The following is a 24,868-nucleotide window of genomic DNA, read 5'->3' as shown; positions in this document are numbered from 1 at the left end:
AATAAGAATGAGTACTATGTTTCAGAGGCACATAGTGTATTGGTCCAAGGAGTACTATGATGATGCACTGTTATATCCATTTGAACAGCTTGATTACTATTGACTCTTGTGCCACCCCCCTACCCCCCAATGCGGCCTCAGCCCCACTGGCAGCCGCCCGCTTGCCTGTCAACACGGCTGCAGTCTTGACCCTGGGGCAGCTGTCTTCATGTCCCCTGATGCACCTGCTGTTTTGGCCCCGGTGGCAGCCGCCAGCCTGCCCCCCAACACAGCCTCAGCCCCGGCAACAACCAGCCTCCCACCCCCCAAAGCATCCTCGGCTCCAGCAGCAGCCATCCACCACCCAACGCAGCTGCAGTCTCGACCCCAGCAGCAGCCGCCTGCCCGCCCTCCAACGTGGGTCAGCCCCTGCAACAGCCACCCACCTGCATATGCAGCTGCAGCCTCAGCCCCGGTGGCAGCCTCCTGCCTGTCCTCCCAGATGGCTGCAGTTTTGGCCCTGGCAGCAGCCACCCATCAACCCCCCCAATGTAGCCTCAGCCCCAGCTACAGCTGCCCCCCCCCACCCCTGAATGCAGCCTCAGTCCACCCACAACACAGCTCAGCCTCACCCACCCTCCAACATGGCCCCGACCTCCAGAGCAGCTGCCTCTCAATGTGGCCCCGGCTGTGGGAACAGCCACGCCACTCACCTTCCAGATCCAACAGGAAGGTGAGCGCTGCTGCACGGCTCTGAGAAGAAATTGGGCAGGCTTAGAATTTATTACGTGTGGCTATGTAGGCACACACTTTAGAGGGAACACTGGTCACTCATCTACCTTCTTCCCAGTTTCAAAGCCTTTGCTGCCACCCCCAGGCTTTTGTAAGGAGGTGTATTTCTTTAACAGAGGAAATAGCCCTCTTTATCTAGCCCTCTTGAATTGGCTAGATAGGACTCCCTTGTTGAGGTCTATGGGAGCTGTCTTAATATGTCCACAGAGACCAGCTACCCAGAGACCTATGGATGAAGATCAATCAGGAGTCTAAAGGCAGAGGGAGGTTGTGAAATCTCATTACTAGAAGTATTTAAGAGCAGGTTGGATAGACATCTATCAGGAATTATGTAGATGGTGCTTGGTCCTGCCGTGAGGGCAGGGGACTGGACTTGATGCCCTCTTGAGGTCCTTTCCAGTTCTACCATTCTATGATTCTATGTACATGTGGGAAAGATTGGCAGATGAATCTAAATGGGCTTCATGGCCTCCTTCTGTCCTAAAATATTACTATGTGAAAGTAATGAGAGAAATTTATTTAGACATGAATATTAAGTGGAGTAAATAAGACCAGAGGGCAGTTTTCTAGATTTGATACAGGACTGTTTTTCAATAAGTGCATTCACAAGATTTGTTATTTGACTTGGTATTTAATAGAAGAGAGGATATAAATGAAGACATGAAAATAGTGGAGAATCTCTGAGAAACAGTAATCATTATGTCTGTTCTCCTTGAACAAGTATTAGTAGGTCAAATATATGTAATGGAATTTATGTTTGTACAATGAAAAGAGAAAAAAGACTTCCTTGGTTTTTTATGTTTTAAGAATAAAAAAGTATTAAGGAAAATCTTCCTCTGACTTTAAATAGAAAACACACAGCAAATGAGAAGGATTATGATACCATAAGGAAAGAACACAGAAGAAATGTAGGATAGTCACTTATTAATTGTATGTGTATTTCCACTTGTAAAACTTATTTTAAGAATATAGAATGACCTGTGTGAACCAATGTAAGATTTAGGGTTTGAGTCTTACGAAGGCTTGAAGAATGGAGATATACAAATTTACTGACAAAATTGAAAGGAATGTAAATGTTACCATAAGCACAAAGAAGTTAATGTACATCAAGAAAACTAGTCTATATAATATAACCAATAAGAAAATTAATTATGTATAAGCAAAAAGGCAACTGTAGATTCATGTTGGGACAAGTAAGAAAATTAGTGATAAATTAGGTTCTGATCACCGAAGACTTAAATTAATTTTTCACTTTTGTAGCCAACAGAAGTAGGAGAGAAGATTGGATCTCATGTTTCCTTGATTGGGGTGGAGCAAAATTAATACCTTAACACTTGCAGAAATAAAATCATATTGGCAAAGCATCAGACCCACTGAATTACATTACATAGTACTAAAGGGAGTAGGACAGTATAACAATAGTAAAGTTTGGGGTAAAGATAGCTAATAAAATAGTACTCTGGAATAAGGAAAGTATCAATGGATTGGGGGGATGGATAATGTAGTTCCAGCTAATTAGATGACTTCGAATACAGTGAACCCTTGCTACTTCGCGGTTCGACCATCGCGGATTCACGACTTCGCGGACTTTTTTCATTACATTATGTATATACGTGAATCCGCGATGGTCGAACCGCGAAGTAGCGAGGGTTCACTGTACTGTGAACATAAAATTGATCCTTACCAAAACTTTAAAAAGCCTCGGGGGAAGCCGGCGGGGGGGCATCCCAGGCGCGCCTGGGCTGCTCCCCCGCCGGAGCCCCTCCGTGGCTTTCAAAGCCTCCGGGGAAGCCGGCGGGGGGGCATCCCAGGCGCGCCTGGGATGCCCCCCCGCCGGCTTCCCCGGAGGCTTTGAAAGCCGCGGAGGGGCTCCGGCGGGGGAGCAGCCCAGGCGCGCCTGGGATGCCCCCCCCCGCCGGCTTCCCCCGAGGCTTTGAGGATCCTACTTCGCGGATTTTCAGCTATCGCGGTCGGGTTTGGAACCTATCTACCGCGATAAACGAGGGTTCATTGTAAACACTTCGCTGTTTTTCAGACAAGAAAAGATCAACTCAGAAGCCCTGAGTATGTCCTACTTAAGTTATAAAAAATATGGTTTTTAGAATTTAATTTTAGTAAAATAAAACTTCTATCACTAACTTTTGTTACTAACATTGCTAGCATTTTGTTGGGAGGGAGCATTTTCAAAAAACTTTAGAGCTCTGGCTGGGGGTCAGAAAATCTGGGCTTTAATTTCAGTTCTAACAGACTCAGTTCATGACCTAGTGCAAGTCAGGGATTTTTCTCTACCAGTGCGGTATTGTCCCTCTGCTGAAAAATTTTAGGCTATGCCTAGACTGCAGAGTATCCCGGAAAAGCTATGCCGTGTCCAGGGAACGCATCTGCTTTTTCGGAACAATTTCTGAAAAAGCGGACGTGTTCTTTCGCCATCCTTGTAATCCTCATTGTATGAGGAAGAAGGGATGTGTCAAAAAGGAGGTTTTTCCAAAATTTGGCCCCGTGTAGATGGGCCAAATTTTGGAAAAGCCTCTTTTGAAGAAAAATAGAAAAAGATACGCAAATTGCGATTCGCAGTTTGCGTATCTTTTTCTGACTTTTCTTTGTAGTGTAGACCTAGCCTTAGTGTTAAATGACACACATTATGGGAATTTCACTGATTCCTTTGGGACACTATTCCATAGTCTTATAGATAACACTGTAAGGACGTTTATGCAGAGATTCAGTCCAAATTTTCATTTTTCTATTTTCTTCTGCTCACTTTCTAATTTGCTTGATAGGCTGATTTTTTCATGCATTCAAATATCATTTGGAGACTTTTCTAGACATACTTCGAACAATAAATGAAAAACAGATCATAGGCTCTGAGGCTTGACCACAACAGTAATTTATAAAATTATTCAAAGGGCTTGAGTTCAGAAATGACACCGAATTCCTTGACTTGTGTGTCCATGGGAGTAAGGCAACCCTAAGGCAACATACTCTGGAGGGAAAGGTTCAACCTTAATGTTTCAACAGTTGTTTATCAGTAAATAGAAAGTATTGGCTTCCATCTGAAAAAAATAAATTATTTTTCATTTTGTTTTTCCTTGGGCTGCTAGCAAAAAGAGAGGGAGATTAGCATCTTACATATTCTCCACAACATTCTCCATATGCCCCTCTGTGAGGAAATGATGTGGGACAGCTAACAATCCTAGGATTTGAAATTCTGGCCAACGGATTTTCCTAGGAGAGTTGATGACCCAGTAACTCACTTCCCCTGTTGATCTAACAGAGCCCAAATTTGTTAGCTATCAGGTATCAGCACAAAGTCCATTTTTTTACTAAGGATATTGCTTGTTAAAATGAGGAATTACCGGAGGCTCCTTATTGTAGGCTTTCTTTAGTTATTTTGCTTCTGTAGAGAGGTTCTGAACCACCCTGTGCATCTCATTTTTGCCTACCTCACTTTCAGATGTCTCTAGTCTGCATTGGTATTGATGGGACATAGTCACATTTAATGTATGTTGTGTCAGTAGTTCAGTTCTGTGTAGTGACAATTTTAGTTTAGCTAATTTGTCAGCTACTGCACATTCTCGTTATCTTATCTCCCTTCAGGAACGTCCTTAGAGGGTGCAGGGCCTGGGACAAATCAGCCTGTGTTTCTAATCTGCCAGCGAAGTGGTCTCCTCAGGCCCTGCCCTGACCCCACCCACACTCCACCTCATCCTCCAATTCCCCACCTCAAGCCTCCTGCTGCTCCCTTGACCCATCCTTTTCCCCATCAGCACATCCTGAAGCCATGAAACAGTTGAACTGTGGCAAGCAGTAGTTGCAGGGAGAGTGGGGGAAAAGGCAGGGCCTGAGGAGACCACCTCGCTGGCAGATTGCTTTGGGGCCTGCTGACAGGCAGGAGACACTATGGAGAGGGAGAAGTGCTCGGTTGATGCTAAGCAACCACCATTTTTTCCTCTGCGTGCTCCAGCCCCCGTCAGCACTTAAGGCTGCTGCTCCTGGAGACTGAGCCCAAACCCTACATGATACACACACACTGAAGCACAGAGCACAGTGTGGTTGTCCCAATTTGCCATATCCAAGGGATGGCTCTATCTCCCCTTCCCCATTTCTCTCCGCTCCTGTTTATCCAAAATACTGCTTCCTTTTCTGATGATATAACATCTTTCTTATGCTTGTGTCTTTGTGCTGGCTTCCACTTATTGTACACATAACATTCAAAGTGTTCATTCAAGGGGCTCCATAATTCTGTCCTCTCTTGTATATTTTTCTTCATTAGCTTCACCATTCCCTTTTAGTCTTTTCATTTGCTCATACTTTTGGGATCTTGATTATAATACCTGAAGGTCAAAACAAATAATATGTAATAAAATATAAAATATAATAAAGAAACTGTTCCTGGGGAGATGAAAGTCTAGGTTCATCATTCATTAAATGGAAGTTTCATAGTCCTTGTATAATTTGTCATCTTTAGCTGAGGTATTTGAATTACAAATTAGGGGAAGGAATACCTGAGGCAAAAATATCTCAGCTTTTGGATACTGTAGAGATTTGGGAAATGTAGTCTCCCTCAACATAAATGTTTATTTTTCAGGAAATTCTTTTGTTCTATACGTAGTGTTTCTCTAACGCCACATTTTATGTTTGAAATTAATAATTAGTTATGCTAATAAAAATATGCATAATTACCACCAGTTTGGTTTGATGGACATTTCCTTGTTACAGGTAGGTTTGTTTTACAGTGTGCTGAGTATAATTGAAAAGCTTTTGCTTTTATTTTATTAAGTCTCTTAGGAACCTAATCCTGAATTCCTTTCCATCATAAATAGGCCACACACACAGACACACCAAAGTCAGTGGGATTTATGTGTTTAAGGCTCTGTCTATAGTTGGAGGTTGTGGTGCGTGTGTGAATCCCAGCTCACATGCCCATATTTGTAATATCTCTCATTGAGCTCACTAAGAATAGTAGTGTAGCTATGGTAATGCAGGCAGTGGTGACTGACTGCCCTGCCTAAAAACCAGTGGGGTTCTGGTCAACTAATTTATGACACCACTTACCACTACCCTTGCTGCCAGGACTATATTCATATTTGTAAACGTTAACTTGATGAGATATTGCACAAGTATGGGCATTTGATCTGTGAATCACATTCCCACCTTCAGTGTAGACATAGCCTCTGGGTTGCAAAATTGTGCCCTAGCAACCTAATTACTATTCACATAAAAATTTACAAAAGCATCAGGTTTTTTTTTAAGTAAAACATTTTTCAAGACATCGTAGGCTCCATTCTCATTTACAATAAGGCTTATTAACAGGAGCTTTAGGGTTTGTCTACACTGTAATGGGTCCCAGGAGGGTTTGTTACACTAGTTTTTAGCTCATCCTGAAACCTGCACCACCACATCTACATGGTTGTTATTACCCAGGCTATCTAGATTAAAGCTGACATGAGTATGCGTACTCGCGTGACAATCACACCTTCATTTTACAGGGTAGACATAGCCTAAGAGTGAATGAGAATTAGGCCTTCTATCTTCATTTTCAGTTCAGGGTATATTTCTGTACTTGGAACACAGAAGCTATTTTTATTGGTTTGCTCTAAATGGATAACAAGCTGTTTAAAATCAGATGAGCCTGGGGAAAAATCCTGCTCAGCCAATTGACCACTACATAAGTGTCCTAATACGATATTACCATAATCTGCTGTCTGTGACCAATCTCTAGTCTTCCCCATATCTGTCCTCACGGGTCACTATGATCTATTGATGGTGTGTAGCTAATGATGTGGCAGAGAAAGTGGTTACAATGGCTGTAACAGAAGGCTTATTCTGAATCCGACTGTTTATAGCATAAAATATTTTTAATCCCATGTTCATAGGTGACTCATGGTAGCACTAGGAATGTGCACTTCCTCTCTGTGACCCTGACAAAATTTTCATTTCTAAGTGGGATGCCGCATCGTGCCACCTACCTGATACTGTAGGTGGCCCTCCCTGCACCCTATACTCTGACAGATACCAGTAGCTCCTGCCTATACTATATCTATACAGCATATGAAGAAAGATCTATTTTCTTCTACTATCATCTCAGCCAAGTCCCAATCCACAAAATTTTTCTATGTGGTGAACAACTTGGTTAATTCAGGCTGCTCCTATCTAGTAAGAATCAAACTATTCCTCTCTGCAAGGAATTTTTTCCATGTTTTCTGGTTAAGATTGCTCAGATACAGCTGCCCAGTTTGCTGCTGTGGTAGGAGAACAATGTCTGGGGGTGGAGAAACAAATGCATAACCTTCTTTGGTTTAGTTTCAAACAGTGTTAGTAAAAGATCAAAATCTCATAAGATTTTTAAATTTCACACTGACCACAACCATGCACTGGATTTTTTAGAATATATTTTATTGAATCATGGACTTCTGGAAATCACATATGGAAAAGGGCTAGCATTCTGCAAAGTACTTCAGCATTTGTTTAAAATTAAACATTTGGATATGTGCTTTGCTGAATCATGGACTAACTCAATTAGCCCATTTCCCTGAGAACACAAGAATTTCCTTATAGTATGTCTTGCAATTCATTGTATAGTGCTGCTTAAACAACCCAAGTGTGCAGTCTTTTGCTTCTTCTTCTGAGCAACTATTCCACTGTGTAACAGATTTCAATCTCAGGATTTTTTTGGACTGATATCCAGCCTAATTTTTCTTTTATTGGTAGTTTCCAATTATTTATAGGTATGTCTTCTATCCCCACTTTAAAAATGTTCTCTCTGTCTGAGTGAAACTACTTGCAACTGTTATTTAATGTTTACTGACTTTTCTTTTAAGCAGAGAACAATTCTACTATCATTTTCTAAATGTTTGTTTTTATCGTATTACTAAATTTATACCATGCACTGCATAAATTAAAACTTCAGTATAACATGCATGCTTTTACACATTATTTTACTCTTCATAGAGTTTTTCATATGGCATTTATTCCTATTGTAATCAAAATTCACATATTATGTGTCTTTATTTTCTGCAGCTCCAACAGAAGCGTCATTGCATCCTCATCTAGGTATGTTCTAAAAGAGTTTGCTATTGCTGTCATAAACTTGAAATCACAAGGTTTTTTATACATAATATATAAAATCATACGGAAATTGTTGATTTCAGGAAATTCAAATAATTGTGAGACTTATTCAAAAGAAATCATATTAAATCTAGTGCAGCAAAGTTCTACACCATCTCTCTTAGATTTCCTCTCTAACTATAAGGTTGATCAGAGGTGTGGAACCTAAGGCCTGGGGACTGTATGCAGCCCCTGGCTTGCCTGGATCTGGCCCCCGAGGCCCAAGATTTTCCCCCCACCCCCCAGCATTAGGGAGCCTATGCTGGCACTTTGGCCCCTGCCGCCACATCGCATGGCTGGAGTACACAAAATCTACTAGTCTGGGCTCCCCCACCCCAGGCTCTGGTGTGTGAGGGGAATGTGGGGAGTGCCTTTCACCTTCTCAGTCAGGGGCTTCTCGCTTTTCTTCTCACTTGTGTGCTGCTCCCAACCCCAAAAAGCTTCCCCACCCAAGGGGTAGATCATCAGTTTGTGATGCAGCTTGTTGTAAGAGGCACTGTGCTTTCTGAGTTCCAAGGCCAAAATATCTTTTTTGAGGGGAGGAGACCACATCTGTACACAGTATTCAAGATGTGGGCGTACCATAGTTTTATACAGGGGCAGTAAGATATTCAGGGTCTTATTTTCTATCCCTTTCCTAGTAATTCCTAGCATCCTATTTGCCTTTTTGACTGCCGCTGCACACTGCGTGGAAGTTCTCAGAGAACTGTCCACGATAACTCCAAGATCTCTTTCCTGATTTGTCATAGCTAAATTAGCCCCCATCAGCTTTCTATGTACGTACTTCAGAGTATGGACTCAGTTAAGGATCTGGTCCATTTTTTGGAGTTCAATTAGCCTTATGTTGGAATGCTTACCAGTGCACTGAAATAACATTCTTTGAAGCCCTAAAATACAGCTTCAAAAAGAGTGTTTTATATGACCATAAACACCTATGTCCCAATGTTCAGTACTCTCCAATGATCATGCTTATTTATTGCTGGTTCAAAACATTGTTCTTGGATAGGCCCAGAGAGTCTAATTATGGTCTCATTTACAAAAATGTTTATCAGGAGTAATACCACTGATGTGACTGGAGTTGTACTGGTGTAATTGTGAAACTTATTTAAAAGAAATCATATTCAATCTAGTGCAGACTTAAACCAAGTAAGATCAGGACCAGGTTTATCATTGCCAAAGCTTTTAAAATGTGGGAATGCACCAAAGGCTTTTCCATCCTGTGTTTATCAATTTGGGCCCAGTTCTGTTATCTTGCTTCTGCTGAGTAGTACCTTCCTCCACTGAAGTCTCGTTCTCCTTCTGTGGGACTATTTGTGGAGTGCTACATTATTCAGCATGACTAAGGGCATCAAGGCTCTCTGTCCATCTGTGTCAGTATGATAAAAGGTAAACATAAAGGCTGAAAACCATAGAGTTTTATTTGGACAGAAATATACTGTATTTGGTCCATAAAGCAAATTTAGGGAGGGGAGGGAACTGATGTTTGATTATTATAGAGCAATATGTGTAAAAAAATCACTATACATGTAATCCTACATATCTTCATAGGAGACTAAGAATCCTGGGCCCTGTTTCTGATCTTACTTATTCTGATGTAAGCTAGAGTAACTCCATTGAACTCAGTGGATTTACACTGTTATATAACTTGTGTGATACCAATGTAAAGTCCATGGATATTAGAGATATTAAACACCCCTGTTGGTCATCTGGTCTATCTCCCTGTCAGTGCAGGCATTTTTCCAACTCTGTATTTAGAAAAAAGATTCAGTGCAAATGGAAGTTTGGAGCACAGTCCTTTAAAACATTTTTGAATCCTGTGAATAATTGTGTTACATCCTAAGTGAATGAATTGAAACCAGATCGCTATTGTAGGAAACTTTTCCCCATAAAATCCTGCTTTATAGCATTTGTATGCTTAAAGCTAATTTTGATTTATTGGGTTTGTTCCATTTGCATTACAGTTTTGAAATACTTTTGCTGTAGAGAAGGCAACACATTATCAGAGTTGGTGAGCAAAATAACAATTACACTGTGATTCCTTCCTACAGAGCTTTATTTCTTTTTTTTTCCTTAGCTGAATTGCATAGTGACAGCATTATCCTACGAGATGACTTTGACTCTTATCATCAGCTAGAATTGAATCCCAGTATATGGTAAGTTTCGGGTCTCTCCTTCTCTTTCCATTTGTTTTAAGTGAATATACTTTGATTATTTCTTTGGTTATGTATTTGTATTATGGTAGCACTTAGATGCCCCTGTTGACTTCAGTGGGACTACTCAAAGTATGCAAAGTCAAATGTGTGTAGGTGTTTGTAGGTTCACAAACTAAATAAACTGAATTGACAAATGGTGAAATCCTGACCCCATAGATGTTGATGACAAGTTAACATTGACTTCAACAAAGCCAGGTTTTCACCCAAATGGTGGGAGAACAGTTGTACCATCACCATTTTACAGATGTGGAACTCAAGCATTGAGAGATTAAGTAATTTATCAAGGACACCTGTGTCAGAGCTGCAAACTGAGCCTTGCACTTCAGAGTGATAACCCAGTGCATTGGCCACCAAACCATTTTTCCTTTCAGTGGTGTTGCTATATTCTAGGTAGTTTAAAAAATTCAGTTTATAATTTGCATGAAATTAAAAACAAACAAATGCAACACTGTTACATACTCTTTTATATTATAATTTCAGCAGGGAAAAGTGTGAACTATCCACCTATACTGAGATAAGGACAGGAGATACTGGATGCAGTTTAATTAGGTTAAGGTGGGCTATAAAGGGGAGGGATATAGCCTCCCCAATATGCTAGTCATAGGTGTTCCTACCCCCACATTCCACTTTTTTTTACCCAAACGCCTCCTTTTAATCCTTTACCAAACCATTTATCTGATCCCTGTATCTCCTTCCTATAGAGTACAAGGAAGCACCAGGTATTAGGTTGGCTGATTTCCCTCCCCCATATCCAGCCTTTTGTTTGGTTGGAAGTTTTGCTAATAAGGGTCCCTGCCATTTGCTGCCCCATTCACTTAATACAGCTCACCTTATGGATCGTGTTTCTTTTGAAACAGAGAAGTATTTTGGTGGGTTAATTTGTTTTGTTCAGTGGAAGTCTGACAAATGCAAAGCTTCTTTCATGCAATTCAAATTCTGCTTTTTATCTGATGAACAGTGATTGCTTTTGTTCCATCTGTGTTTATGGCTGGTTCTAAAGTATACTTTCCTTGTTGGAGATCTGACTTAGGTTTTTTTTTATTATTACAATCTGTTATGTGTTGTTTTCCTCCTGTTGACATCTTTCAGAGTTTCAACATTTTATGTATCCAGACTGAGGTTTATACACATTTCACAGATATGTGTCTGATAGCATTATAAAAATATATGTATCTTCTTTCTTTTGGTTACATTTTGTATGTTCTTCTTAAGAATTCCGGGCAGATGCAATGAGAATGTAGAATCTCAAAATATGCATATCTCACTTTTCAAGGGAATGGATACATCAATGGCTTTATAATGGGATGTAGAGTAGTAGGCAATGAAGATAATTTTAGCTTCAGTGTGTTAAACAGACTGAAATGGAAAGAAATGAGAGCATGCATTATTTCTCCAACAGATGTTTCATAACACAGAGAGGGCCTAGCTATTGGAAATCTCTACAACTTATTTATTCACTGGGCCCTATCCATAAATCCATCCTTGCTTCTTAGAAGTCTCAACAGAGAGGCAATGTACTGAACTCTAAATCTGGTCCCTCTAGGATAGTCTTGAGACATACTTGTATGGCAGTGTGTAATGACTTCGCAATGTTGCCATACCTGCTATTTGGATGAAGGATGCTAGTCTTCATTGTGATGTCTATCTCATACTACAGATTGCACCAATGGGACCCTGATCCTCATAGGGGTTTTTTTGGTACTACTACAAATAATAATAATAAGCCTGACACCCTTCAGCAACAGTATATTAAGTTAGAAAAAAATTAAGGGGGAAAGATTAATTATTTTAAGCTATCCTGCCCTTTGCCGCATAGAGGATTTCTCCAGAGACACTCCCTTCAGTGAAGACCTACTTAATTCAGAAAGCTCATTCTTCTTTGACAGTGTAACTGGAGTTAAGACAGGGATTACTAACCATTTATGCCCGCTACCCTACAATTGTATTTCCCCCCTGGCAGCTGGTGAGAGTCTCTCTTTAACACAAACAATTGCTATAACCACAACTGCAGTTTTTCCAGAGCCATTCTTTCCCTGATTTGCTCTGCTCAGAATGTGGTAGCAGTTGCCTTGCATTCACAGGATACTCTGATGGGAGCTGGTCTCTAGTGACTAGTCAGACAAAGTCCCACTAATAATTGGTTGCAACCAGTGTCCCCACTAACATTTTCCATTCTTGAGCATGTTGAATTTTCTTTTGGGTGGGCTGAAATTTCTTATGTGCACCTCCAATATTGAGGTTGTATGTGGATGTGTAATGCGTCCCAGTACAAACAAAAAACCTAGGTATACATATATATTTTAAACAGTCCATAAGAATGGAAGACAATATATTAAAACAAGGGATAATTAACAAGGAGCAATGCTTAAGATGCTTATTTAATATAAATCAAATAAACTGACACTACCCTTGGAGTTACATGTATGATCATCCTAAAAACTCAAACACACCAAAACACAACAAAGTAGGGCATATTGCAAATAGCTATATAAATAGATCAAATATGTGGCCATTGAGTAAAAGCATAAAACATATTCACAGCTTTTAAGATGCTAAACAAATCTATGAGTCAACTAGAAATAGTCATGCTGTCCTTGAAAATATTTACTGACACTGGAAAGGATAGTGAAAGGCATTCACTAAGGCTTATGCACTTTCTCTGGGGAATGTTTAGGATCAATACTGTGCAAATATGAAAGATCTGTAAAACAGATAAAAGTTCTGGTTTGAAATTTTCACATTGTGTGTGCCACTAACTCGAAGAGTAGAAGTCCCCAAGGCTCTTGTCCAGAATCCAACTCCAATTGAAAGGTGAAAGAAATTACACAGGATTCATGGTAAAGGTCTTTTAACAATTTACCACATATAAACTAGTGAAATGGGATTTAAAAAAACATTAAGATCAGAGTTTGCAGATATCTATAACACTAAAAACATATGTTAAAAGAATCCTTTCCTTTTTTACCTTAAGCCAGGAACACCTATGTAAACTGTGTTTGAAATGTAATCATGCAAACGTCATGAGGTAGGAATTTTGTTTCCGTATTCAAAAGCAGCCTAAAAGCTTATAACCCACCTGAATTTTTGGCACCACCCCATATATCCTGCCCCAACCCAGAAGAGAGTCCTATTATCTGGAGCCTAACTAGTACTGCTGTGCTGAGACAGATAGTCTGGCTCTTGCTGCCTGCAGTCCAGATGGGAGCAAGTTAAAACACCCCAAACAAACTTCCCTCTGTCCACACCTCACTGCACAAATGCCAACACCACTCCCATTTTCTCCACCTACCCCTTGCAGTTTGCTCCCTCTCTCCTAGCCCAGGAAGCTAGGTGCTAGGTTTTCTCACAGAAGCTGCAGGCAAACCCAGCTCCTGTAATCAGATTGCTGTAATCAAACTTCTCCTTTCCTGTTCTTACTGCACACTCCAAACTCCCCTACCCTCTGGCCCTCTCCTGTCCCAGCTATGTACTTACTCCCTCCTCCTTATGTCCCCTTCCCTACGAGCACACTCATTGTCTGGAGCAGGGAGCTTCTGCTGCTGAGGGAGTGCTCCTCCCCAGCCAGGAAGCTCTCTGCCTGGCAGCCCTAAATCGCTGGGTGGGGCTCAATTAGCAGCTTTGTGGACACCCTGCTGCTCAGCTTACAGGGAACTTAGGTTGTAGCCATTGTTTGTGTGAAGATGAAAAGAGGTTTATGTTTTTATTGACTACTCTTTGCAGTTCCTAAGTATCAACTCTAACTAATTTGGATGTGGTAGATGCTGCCCCAGCCATGCAGAATGCTTTCATGGCATGTACAAATGCAGTCAGGAATATACAGTGCAAGGGCATAGACAGGCAATTTCATGGCTCTATGTGTCTAATTTTATGAGGCCCTCTAGAAACTGAATATGTTACTTTCTCACTTGCGAAGCCTCACATGAAATACCTGTAGTTTGTACTGGAGAGTGGTACTGATCTGGCTATTGCTATCTATTGATTTATAACCCCTCACCTGTGTTGGAAAGAGACACTGCAAGTAAGATAAAATTCTATATGCAGACCAAGACTAAATGAGAGACAAAAAGAGGGAGTCGCTAAGTCACAGACTATAGTGTCTTCCTAATAGTAGGAGGCCAGGAGGCCCTGACATGTCCATGGCCCCATGTCTCTACCCCATATCTTCCCCTTCTCTTCTCTCCAACCCCCTGCCACACAGCCAGTATGGAAGCTAGAGACAGGCTGGGGAATCAAGACTCCTCTACCTGACTTGGACCCTCCACCTAATGCATGGCACTGAGAGAGGTAAGAAAAGGAAGAAATTTGGTGATTTCTACAATAAGGAAAATGAATGTAGGAGCAGGAGGGTGTCTTAGCTCTACCAGTTATTGGTGCACTAATTGCCACTGGGATTCTCCTCTGTGTCCAGTCTTTACTAGGTTTAATCTACAAATGTAGTGTAGTCGTGTCAGAGCTATTTCTGATGGCCACAGAATGTGAATATTTCTCATGTGAGGCATCTAACCTACAATCATTTTGATTGCCTGTTTAACCAATATCATCCTTATTACTATCTCAATAGCCATGTACTTAATGAACATGAACATCCTTCTTCTTATGAATTAAATTTGTTTCTACTGTAACATATTGATTTTTGGTTGGTAAGGTACCTCACATCTCTAGATAAGTATGATGAGGAGCCTGGTCCACACTGGGCTCCCTAGGGTTAATAAAACCCTAGGGAAGTGCTTATAGGAGCAGCCAGTCAAGGCTGGTCAGGCCTATATAAGACCTGCAGTACACAGCAGTGACAATCACTCTCTGGAGCTTGAGAAGGGAGGTTTCTTTCAGGTGGAGAGCAACAAGTACCCTGGACATAGCAGTACTTCAGGCAGACACCCAGGCAGTTAAAAGCAACTCCTAGTGGGCTGAAGGGATCTGCAGGCTGAGGCCCGAGGCAAGGATAAAGAGGGTGCTGAGCCATGGAGAAGTGGCCCAGGGAGATCTACAGAAGAGTTGGAGGGGACACACCATCTGCTGAGTCCCTTAGTTGGGATCCAGAGTAGTGGGTGAGCCCAAGTCCTCCCCACTTGCCACTGAGAAAGTGGCTGGACTGAGGGACTGTGAACTATCCCTTGGATGGAGGGTGGTGTGACACAGAATGTGGCACAGCCAGAGGGCTATGTCATAAAGAGAACCCCATAGTCCTGTGAGTGACATGGGTTCCTGGAACAGAAATGACAGCAGCAAGATGCCACCAGAAGAAGGCGCACTGGCATACAGTGCTAAAGCCCATGACAGACAGTGTAAGTGCTGCAATGGTGAGTCAAACTCTGTTGCAAGAAGAAGGGATGCTCTGAATCCTTTAAAACCTTTCCTCTAAAATGTGGGCAGTTCTTGATTGAAATACTGGTATCCTTATCCTCTGAGGAAGTGAGGCAAAATCCAACTCTTCTGGAAGCAATCATACATATTTGTGCATTGCAGAAAAGTTCAACTTGTTGGCTGTGTCTACATTGGCACCCCTTTCCGGAAAAGGGATGCTAATGAGACACTTCGGAATTGCAAATGCCGCGGGAGATTTAAATATCCCCCGTGGCATTTGCATGAATATGGCTGCTGCTTTTTTCCGGCTTGGGGTTTTGCCGGAGAAAAGCACCAGTCTAGACGGGATCTTGCAGAAAATAAACCCTTTTCCGGAAGATCCCTTATTCCTACTTGAAAGTAGGAAAGTAGGAATAAGGGATCTTCCGGAAAAGGGTTTATTTTCCGCAAGATCCCATCTAGACTGGCGCTTTTCTCCGGCAAAACCCTGAGCCGGAAAAAAGCGGCAGCCATGTTCATGCAAATGCCGCGGGGGATATTTAAATCCCCCGCGGCATTTGCAATTCCGAAGTGTCTCGTTAGCATCCCTTTTCCGGAAAGGGGTGCCAATGTAGACACAGCTGTTGAGTTTTCATTTTCCTTTCAGTGTTCCAGCTAGTATTTGTGTGCTCTTTACAGCAGTGATAACAAACCTATGGCACAACATTTCAACTTTCCCTGAGGAGAATGGTAATGTGCTGACTAAGCAGAACAGACTATCAAATTAGAGAACAGATCCAGAAAAATATTTTGTTACCTTAAAAGCAATACCTTTAACTTCTTCACAAGAAAACTGGAGAGAGGAAAAACCTCTAATATCTATAAATTGGCCAAGAACACCTGTTAGTGATTTATCTTGTTCTGTAAAAAGTTCTCATTCAAACAGTAGGCTGATCAGGATTAGCATCATACTCATAGGTACATTCAGTACCTATTAAATTAAAAGAAAAATATTTAAAATAAAAGCTGATACAGCTAAAGTCCAGCAGCTTTCCCTACCAGATTGATTCTGTGTGTCATCTCAAAGGACATCAACACTTATTGAAGCAGTCACTTACAAAAAATAAAATAAAATAAAACTCTTCAAAGATGACATGGGGAAAAGCAGAGAATATGAAATCAATCATTAGGAAACAGACTCCAACTCTCATTCATAACCTATGAAAAATGAAGTTTTCAGATATATTGCAATATTTCCTTTGGTAAAGAAATAGATTAAAGTTTGGTGAAAGGAGAAAAAGGAGATCCTAAAATGACCTACAAATTGCAGTAAAGTTAAGAATCAAACTTCCAAAAACTTATTTGGTTTTTTTTAGATGTTTATCCCCTCTACAGTCCTAGAATCATAGAAGACGTTAGGTGATATAATATTAGCAATCTAGAGTATTCTAGAGGGAAACCAGGAGCTGGTAGAAAACAAGATAACAAATGATGACAAAGTAACAATAGATGTTTGCCCTTAAGCACAACTAGAGAAGAGTAGAAATGGACAGAGGTGACAAATTGTAGAGAGCAGAGGAGAGCAATGGCAGTTCTGCAGAAAAAAACCTCTTGATGATCGTCTGCCAATAGTGACACCAAGAAAAAGAAATTAAGAAAAAGTTCCATAAAGACAAAAGTCAAGAAAATGGCAAAGACTATGTAAAGTGACAAACCTAGCTAGGACGGTTAATACTGCTTTCATGCAGTACAAATGTTATGAGGAATTAGCATTACTATTTTCACCAAGAGGAAGTGAAGCAAAACTGATTGCAGTGTTTTTATTTTTCTACATGCAACAGGATAATGATGATCTAGGAGAATACACATCAATTATTTTACTCTCCATATACTTCTGCCAAGCTACTGAGCAATTAACTCTGGAGCAATATATTTCAAATAGAACATGAAGATCTGGGATCAGGATTACTCATACTTCTTATGAGAAAATAATCCTAAAGAAGATGAATGATCAGACTGTTAGAAGGACAGCTCTCCAGAGCTCTTCACAATATATTTCTCAGATGAAATTATGAAGAAAAGTAACGGAGCATCTAAGCCACTTTATATTCATAGTATCTTAGAAATTAGAGAGAGAAAAGACTTTAGGTCATCTAGCTTATCCCTACTAGTGCATGAGTATTTCTTACACTACATTTCTAGACAATGCTGCCCTGCTCAGAGAGTGCATGTATATAAAATAGCAAGAGTTCATGCAGGAGTTCAGCTATGAGACACAAAACATTTGGAGATATAAAATAAAAATAATGCTTACAGTTAAGCAGAACAATAATATTAACAACATAGTTGAGCAAAAAAATGGAATAATACATCTACTTTGCTGATATTACATGTAGTTGATATAAAAAAGTTGAACTGATTTTGTTTTTAAAACAAGTTGTCTACAGAAATTTGCTAAACCACTTTGAGAAACCAGCTAATTGGCCATGCTGGCGTATTTATTTACAGACCCCGTGGCTCCTATTGGCTCTGGTTTGCCGTTTGTAGCCAAGGGGAGCTGCAGGAAGCAGCATGGGCCAGGCTGCTGCTTCTTGCAGCTCTCCTTGGTTGCAAACAGCAAACCAGAGCCAATGGGAGCTATGAGGCTCTGTGGCTGCGGCGCCGATAAGTAAACACACTGGCGTGGCCAGCTAGCAAGTTTCTTAAAGTGGTTTTGTGGACCACTTTTTAAGAAATATTGCTGTATATAAATATATTTAGTATGTAATCGGCAGTGACTAGCTGAGTGATGGCTTTTCTTGGTAATCTGGATGCAGTCAAAAAGTGACTTTAATTGAGAAGGGTAATAAGATTACTTTTCTCTTTTACATTAAATCTCTCATGAGAATTTTGAAGTACCTGACTAATATTAAATCTCAAGAATACCATCTGTGTCAGGTTAGTATTATCCCAGTCTTAGCGATGTGTGAAACTGAGCTGCAAGAGATATATAAGCCAGAATTTTTAGGAGTAGCTGCTAATTCTGGGTAAAATAATTTTGGAAGCTTAAACTGAAAACACTTAGGACTTGATTTTATGAGACACTGAACACCTGTAGCTTTCATTGACTTCAAATGGAACTGTGGATGCTGAACACCCTTGATAATGAGCCCTTATGTATTTTAAATTGGGCACCCAAAAATCAAGAAACTCAACATTAGTGGATACGCGGAGGAAATTTTGACTTTATGACTTACCCAAGGTCATACATCATTAAAGAGTAAGGAAAACATACCGGGATCCCAATTCCCTGTCTCCTCTGCATCAATTTCCCCAAAAATTTCTGGATTGTCTAATTTTTATTATGGTGTGTAATAATGAAATTCACAAATAAAGATAACAGTTTGTTCCATGTATTTTCTAGACACTAAAGTACCCTTATTATAAATATAATACTGCTGAGAGCTGGCCAAACCCCATCAAAGTCCCCTGAAATTGTTTTTTTCTTATTCCTAGCTTCTACACATCATGAAATCTATAGATACGATACATTCTATTTCAGATTAATCATTGGAAAGAAGCAAAACAAATATTTTCTATCTTCCCTGCTTAGGCCTTTGTCCTGATAATAACTTTCCCTCATACAGTACTGCTCTGCACTGTAAAAAAAATAAAACTGTGGACCAAATTCATTGTTGTGTAAGTGGACAGAAACCACAATAGAGTCAATAAGAGTTGCACCAGTTTACATAACTATTCCTTCATAAGAATATATGAAAGGCAACAATACGAATTGCTAAGAGTACCTTGATTGTAAACAGGAAAAACTACTTTCTCGTGTAGTATCTCACATTGCTTTGGAAAATAAAACTGAACCTGACCTTAAGGAGACATGAAGCCTTCTTTGCCTCCTGTAATGGACTCTGGTGAAACCAGCTCTATTTTGAATTGACCCAAGGTCAAATGTGAAGAGACTGAAAATAACAAATCCAATCAATAATTCACCACATCTAGAAAAAAGCACCTGAAAATCTAACATCAATCATTAAGTACTCCTTAATACTCATAAATCTACAGGGCACTATGTTCTCACAAAGTTGTTCTGTTCTGCAGAAATCAGCTACAATAGAGAACCTTCTTTCATTTAGGGTGTGTCTAGATTACAGGTGTTTTTTGTTTTAAAGTGGCCTTTTTTCGAAAAAACTTCCCCTGCATCTAGACTGTTGCTGCGTTCTTTCGAAAGTAAATTGAAAGAACGCGGCAGTTTTTTTGACCGTGGAAAACCTCGTTTTACAAGGAATAATGCCTTTTTTCGAAAACGCTCTTTCAAAAAAAGGCGCTATGTAATGCAAACTGTGTTTTTTTGAAAGAGATCATCCAGACTGCCTTGGTGCTCTCTTTCAAAAAAGTGGCTTGTTTTTTCGAAAGTACTGGTTGTAGTCTAGACACTCTTTTTCAAAAGAGGCTTTTTCTAAAGTATCTTTCGAAAAAGCCTCTTTCGAAAGAGGCTTGTAGTCTAGACATAGCCTTAGAGTTCTCATGGGAAGCCAGGAGAGCTGATAAATGACACTGCTTGGCTGCATGAAGCACTAACTGCCAACTCACCAGGACTCAGAAGGATCTTCATGTGGATTAACAAGCATTTATAAAAATCTATGTTTTGGAAGTGAGTCTGTCCAATAGCTGGGTAGCTCATTTTCACTGGCCCCAACTTAGAACAGACACCATTTGAATGTCTTAACTACTGTGCCATTAAACCTGGGGTTTTCAAACTCTGGGTCATGGCTTGTAAGGGCAAGCTGCTAGCTGGCCATGTGATGCTTTATTTACCTGCACCTCTGTAGGTATGGGCAATGGCAGCTCCCGTTGGAACTGAACAATGGAAAAAAGAAAAAAGCCGTAAATAGACTGAACTAAAACAGAACCATTTGTGTAACATTCTTAATGCCATGGAAATGTCCAGATGTCAGTCAATGTGAGAAAAGTCTAAGGAATCAGTCAATGGACAAACTTAACCACAACATGGTTTGACAGCCATTGGCAAGTGGCTCATCAGGATAACCCGCTGGCAGGCCACGAGACATTTTGTTTACACTGATCTGTCTGCAGGCACAGCCCCCTTCAGCTCCCACCATGTGTCACCTGGGAGCTTGGGTTGAATTTACCTAAGCCTCAATTGCAGTCTTGGTTCCCCAAAATCTATATAGTCTGTTCAGCCAAAAGCCCTGCAATTTCTCTCTTCTCTTCTCTTCTCTTCTCTTCTCTTCTCTTCTCTTCTCTTCTCTTCTCTTCTCTTCTCTTCTCTTCTCTTCTCTTCTCTTCTCTTCTCTTCTCTTCTCTTCTCTTATTTTTAGAAAGATCCGCATCTAGACTGCCACTTTTCTTCAGCAAAGCTCTGTGCCGAAAAAAAGCGGCAGCCATTTTTATGTTAATGAAGCGCGGGAGATTTAAATCCCGGCTTCATTAACAATTTCAATATGTCTAATTTACATCCCTTTTTCGAAAAAGGGATGTAATCTAGACATAGCCTCAGTTAATTAGTCAGTTAACTAATTAACCAATACTATAGACAGTATGTTAATATTTGAAATATATGTGATCTTTATTGTTTCTTTTTGTTGTCACGTAATTTATTGTGACTAAGGCAATTGCTTAAGAACACCATAAATAAGCCCCATGCTTTTAGTTTTTGAAAAAAATGCCGAAAAAATAATAGCTGAAAAAATTGATTGCTGTTAAAGATAACATGCCAAGTTCATTCCCAAAGGTTCTGCTCATGCGAAGTGAAACTTGGTGTGAAGGATCTCAGCTAAGGATGTAATAGTGTAGTTGATTAACCAATTAACCGATAAGCAAAAGCTTAAAGGTTAATGCTATACACTACACGCATTTCCCTCCCCACCACTTTGCCAGTAAAGTTGTTAGCAGGCTGGCCAGCAGCCCGGCTCAGTCCTGGCTTGCAATGGGTCTGGGACCTACCCCCACTGCAGCTCTGCATTTAAAGTGTATTAGGAGCCAGACAGTCAGGCAGCCCGGCTCAGTTCCAGCTTGTGCCGAGTCCAGGAGCTCAGACCCTCTTTGACAGTGGCTGCTGCCTCCCCGCACTGCTACCTCGTTATCAGAGGCAGCTGTTCAGGGTGACAAGCAGCCAGTCCACAAAGGGGACTGTATTTTAAACTGGTTTCCCACACAGACCAACTCCTGCCTTGCACCCCGTGCTGCTTCTTTTGATACAGAGGCAGCAGCACAGAGTGTCAGGGGGCTCCTCAGGAGTGAGGCCGGAGCGTATTGGCTGTTGGCCCTGCCCCCTGGCGACTATAGATTAGTCAACTAACCAATAAGAATTCATGAGGATACTCAACTATTCAATTAACAGATACAGCTGCTCCCCGACTTATGGCCACCTCCACTTACAACCATCCGCACTTACGACCAAACCAGTCATAAATGCGGATTCGAGTTACGAACGGCGATCTGCACTTACAAACAGCGCGGTCGCCATGTAACTCTGTGGGATCCGAGTTACAAACAGTTCGAGTTACGGACCAAGTGTTGGTCCATAACTCGTTCGTAACTCGGAGAGAGGCTGTATTTAACATCCTAATCTCAGCATCAGAAACTCTTTACAGATGATAGATGGACATGGCAAATCTTCCCTTCCCCCACCAAGAGACCTTGAAACCAGACAATACAGCCAGTGTTCCCTCAGATTTTTCATCCACATGCGGAATACATTTTGTTGTGTGCTCTGAGGCACGTGCAGATGTGCACCACCAATAGAAATTTATGCTGCTATCTAGCACTGTGACCGTTCTGCTAATCAGCTGCATGGCATTGGAATCTCTCCTGTGTGGCCACCCATGCACTCAGCTTACAGGGAACACTGAATACAGTCCCCACAGTGGGGAAAAGCCATTCACAAAGAGTGCTGCACAAGACAGGCCATCTACAAAGGACCCCCCTCTTGATGAGATTCTTATGGAATCTCAGTCTGCTTTAAAATTTTCCTTCTTTTATCAGGACCTACATATTGATGATGATATCCCTCCATTACTTCCCCTGAGACAGGTCCTCTGCTTGTAGTGTAGCTAACCGTGAAAGAGCAGGAGGTTGAGCTTTTACTTTTACTCTGGACCCACAGGAGTTAATCTAGACATCTTCAAAGTGTTTCATTTTCAAAATTCCATCTTCTGCAGTAATTTTATTCATTCATCCTAGGGGTCTGGTCAGGCATTTGGTCATCCACCTGGATGGCACCCTTCTGTCTTTCTCAGAGGGATCTATTCTTTCATCTCTGTTCGCTGGGTATGGAAGGAGATCACAGAGTAGACTGTCAGCAGATCAGGGTGAAATTTTGTCAGCAAATAGTAAATTCATCAAAATACTAATTTCGGAAAATTTTGGAAGTGTCAAAATGTTTGACACTTTGTTTCCAAAGGACATTTTCTAAACAAAATGTTGATTCAAGTTGACCTTTTGTTTGCAAAATATTTCAAATTGGTAGCTGAAATGTTTCATTTGACTCAAAAAGTTTGTTTTTAAAAAAAGCTTTACTTACAACTAGAAACTAACCACATTTTGAGAAGGATTTTGCAATTCTGCCACCTAATTTAAAAAACGGATTGTATTGGCTCACTCTAAGGCTGTGTCCAGACTCAGGGTTTTTTTCGAAAAAAGTAGCCTTTTTTCGAAAAAACTTCACCTGCATCTAGACTGCAGCCGCGTTCTTTCGAAATTAAATCGAAAGAACGCGGCTTTTCTTTCGACAGCGGTAAACCTCATTGCACGAGGAAGAACGCCTTCTTTCGAAAGTTCCTCTTTCGAAAGAAGGCGTTCTTGAATGTAAATAGGGCTTCTTCGAAAGAGAGCATCCAGACTCACTGGGTGCTTTCTTTCGAAAAAGCAAGCCGCTTTTTCGAAAGTTCCGCGTGCAGTCTAGACGCTCTCTTTCGAAAGAGGCTCTTTCGAAAGTATCTTTCGAAAGAGCCTCTTTCGAAAGAGGCTTGCAGTCTAGACATAGCCTAAGTGTGAGGCACTGTGGTATGCAATGACACCAGCATTCAAATGACATGTAACACATCTACATCTGTCTGCTTGGATAATGTAGCATCTTAAGTTTCCCAGTACTTGCTGGGGCTTCTGCTTAAATGAGAGGCCAGTGGTTGAATTAAAATTCAAACAAGATGGAAGTGATGTTGACTGGCTGCAGAAGCATCTGACAAAGAAGGCATAACTCTTCTATTGAAAAGGAATGCTCACCTTTTGTCTAGGAATTTTATACTGTCGTGGCATGCTTCTGAGTATCTGCTCCTATTGTCCTAAGTTGAGCTGGGTGAAATTTAAACTTCCTTTTGCCAAAAATGCAGATTTGGGATGACCAAAACATTTCACGAATTCCTGTAGAATTTGTAGAATTGTTTTAGTCAAAATACAAAACAAAATTTAAAATTATTCAAACTTGCCTTTTAGAAATTATACTTAAGCTATTTTTAACAGGTAAAAAACTTGAAAATGAAATTAAACATATTAGACATTTAAATCAACCAAAATGTTTCATTCAACCCAACTTTTTTGGTTCTCCAAAAACTGGTTTGGGTCAACTTGATATTAATTTTTTTTCATATTTTGGTTTGGCAAGCAAAGCAAAAAAAAAAATCAGTTATTCATATAGCTCTAGACCTAAGTAGCCACATAATCCTTAATAGTTCACAATGAATTCACCTGACATACACAGACTACCCATTTTAACATTTTCCCCATTGGTTTGTTCTGCTGTGGAAATAAGTTGATTGTATGGTATTGGGTTTGTATAAAGCTTATTAAGTGAGTTGTAAAGATTATGAAAGAAATATAGCCCTAGGGAAAATTAGGCTGGAAAACCATAATTGGGGTACATTTGAAAATAAAAGGGGGCACTTATTTCAAATCTGTCAGAGCTTTCTTCAGGGACATTAGTGGGGTGGAGAAATAAACATTCTTCTGAAATTTAGGTTTTGTCTCTCCTAAATAGAGACAGATATCATATATGATCGTCATTTTCATTCAGTGTTGGGATAACTAAACAGTCCCATGTGAGTGTCAAAATCAAACATTCTTCTTTTAGCAATTTAGCAGGCTCTTACAGCCCCAGATGTATGATTTATAATTTTCAGCTTGATGTGTTCTGGTTTTCCTGCAGGCTTGAATGTAGTCACTGTGAGGTTGGAGAGCAATGTGGTGTAATTATGCATGGCAATGCTGTCACTTTCTGTGAGCCATATGGGCCAAGAGAATTGGTAAGTGGATGTTTGCTAATTTGCATGGGTCTTGGGACTTCAGGTTTTGAATTCAGCCCTCATCAACCACAGTGACACAGGTGTGCTTTGAAAGCTAGGTGTTCAGTAAAAAGTTTCTTAAGCAGTTCAAAAATGCATAGTACAGGCAGTCCCCGGGTTACGTACAAGATAGGGACTGTAGGTTTGTTCTTTAGTTGAATTTGTATGTAAGTCGGAACTGGTACATATTGTAGGGGAAACCAT

At 40.6% G+C, this 24,868-nt stretch overlaps 1 protein-coding gene across 2 annotated transcripts in view; it reads left to right on the top strand.

Annotated features, from left to right (window-relative positions):
- RELN (reelin) overlaps positions 1-24,868 on the top strand; it is a 500,016-nt gene that overhangs the window by 217,261 nt on the left and 257,887 nt on the right. The window contains exons 5-7 of one of the 2 annotated variants that reach the window (XM_006137543.4): positions 7,789-7,821; positions 9,950-10,028; positions 24,529-24,625. In XM_006137543.4, the coding sequence (XP_006137605.3) occupies positions 7,789-7,821; positions 9,950-10,028; positions 24,529-24,625 (209 nt within the window). Of the gene's footprint in view, positions 1-7,788; positions 7,822-9,949; positions 10,029-15,320; positions 15,389-24,528; positions 24,626-24,868 lie in introns of those variants that run through there. The other variant, XM_075926876.2, reaches the window with a different exon arrangement.

Source organism: Pelodiscus sinensis, chromosome 1, assembly GCF_052426305.1.
Source record: "Pelodiscus sinensis isolate ZL-2025 chromosome 1, ASM5242630v1, whole genome shotgun sequence".
NCBI lineage: Eukaryota > Metazoa > Chordata > Testudines > Trionychidae > Pelodiscus > Pelodiscus sinensis.
The sequence above is the reverse complement of the archived record's forward strand: the minus strand, read 5'-3'. Positions and strand labels throughout refer to the sequence as shown.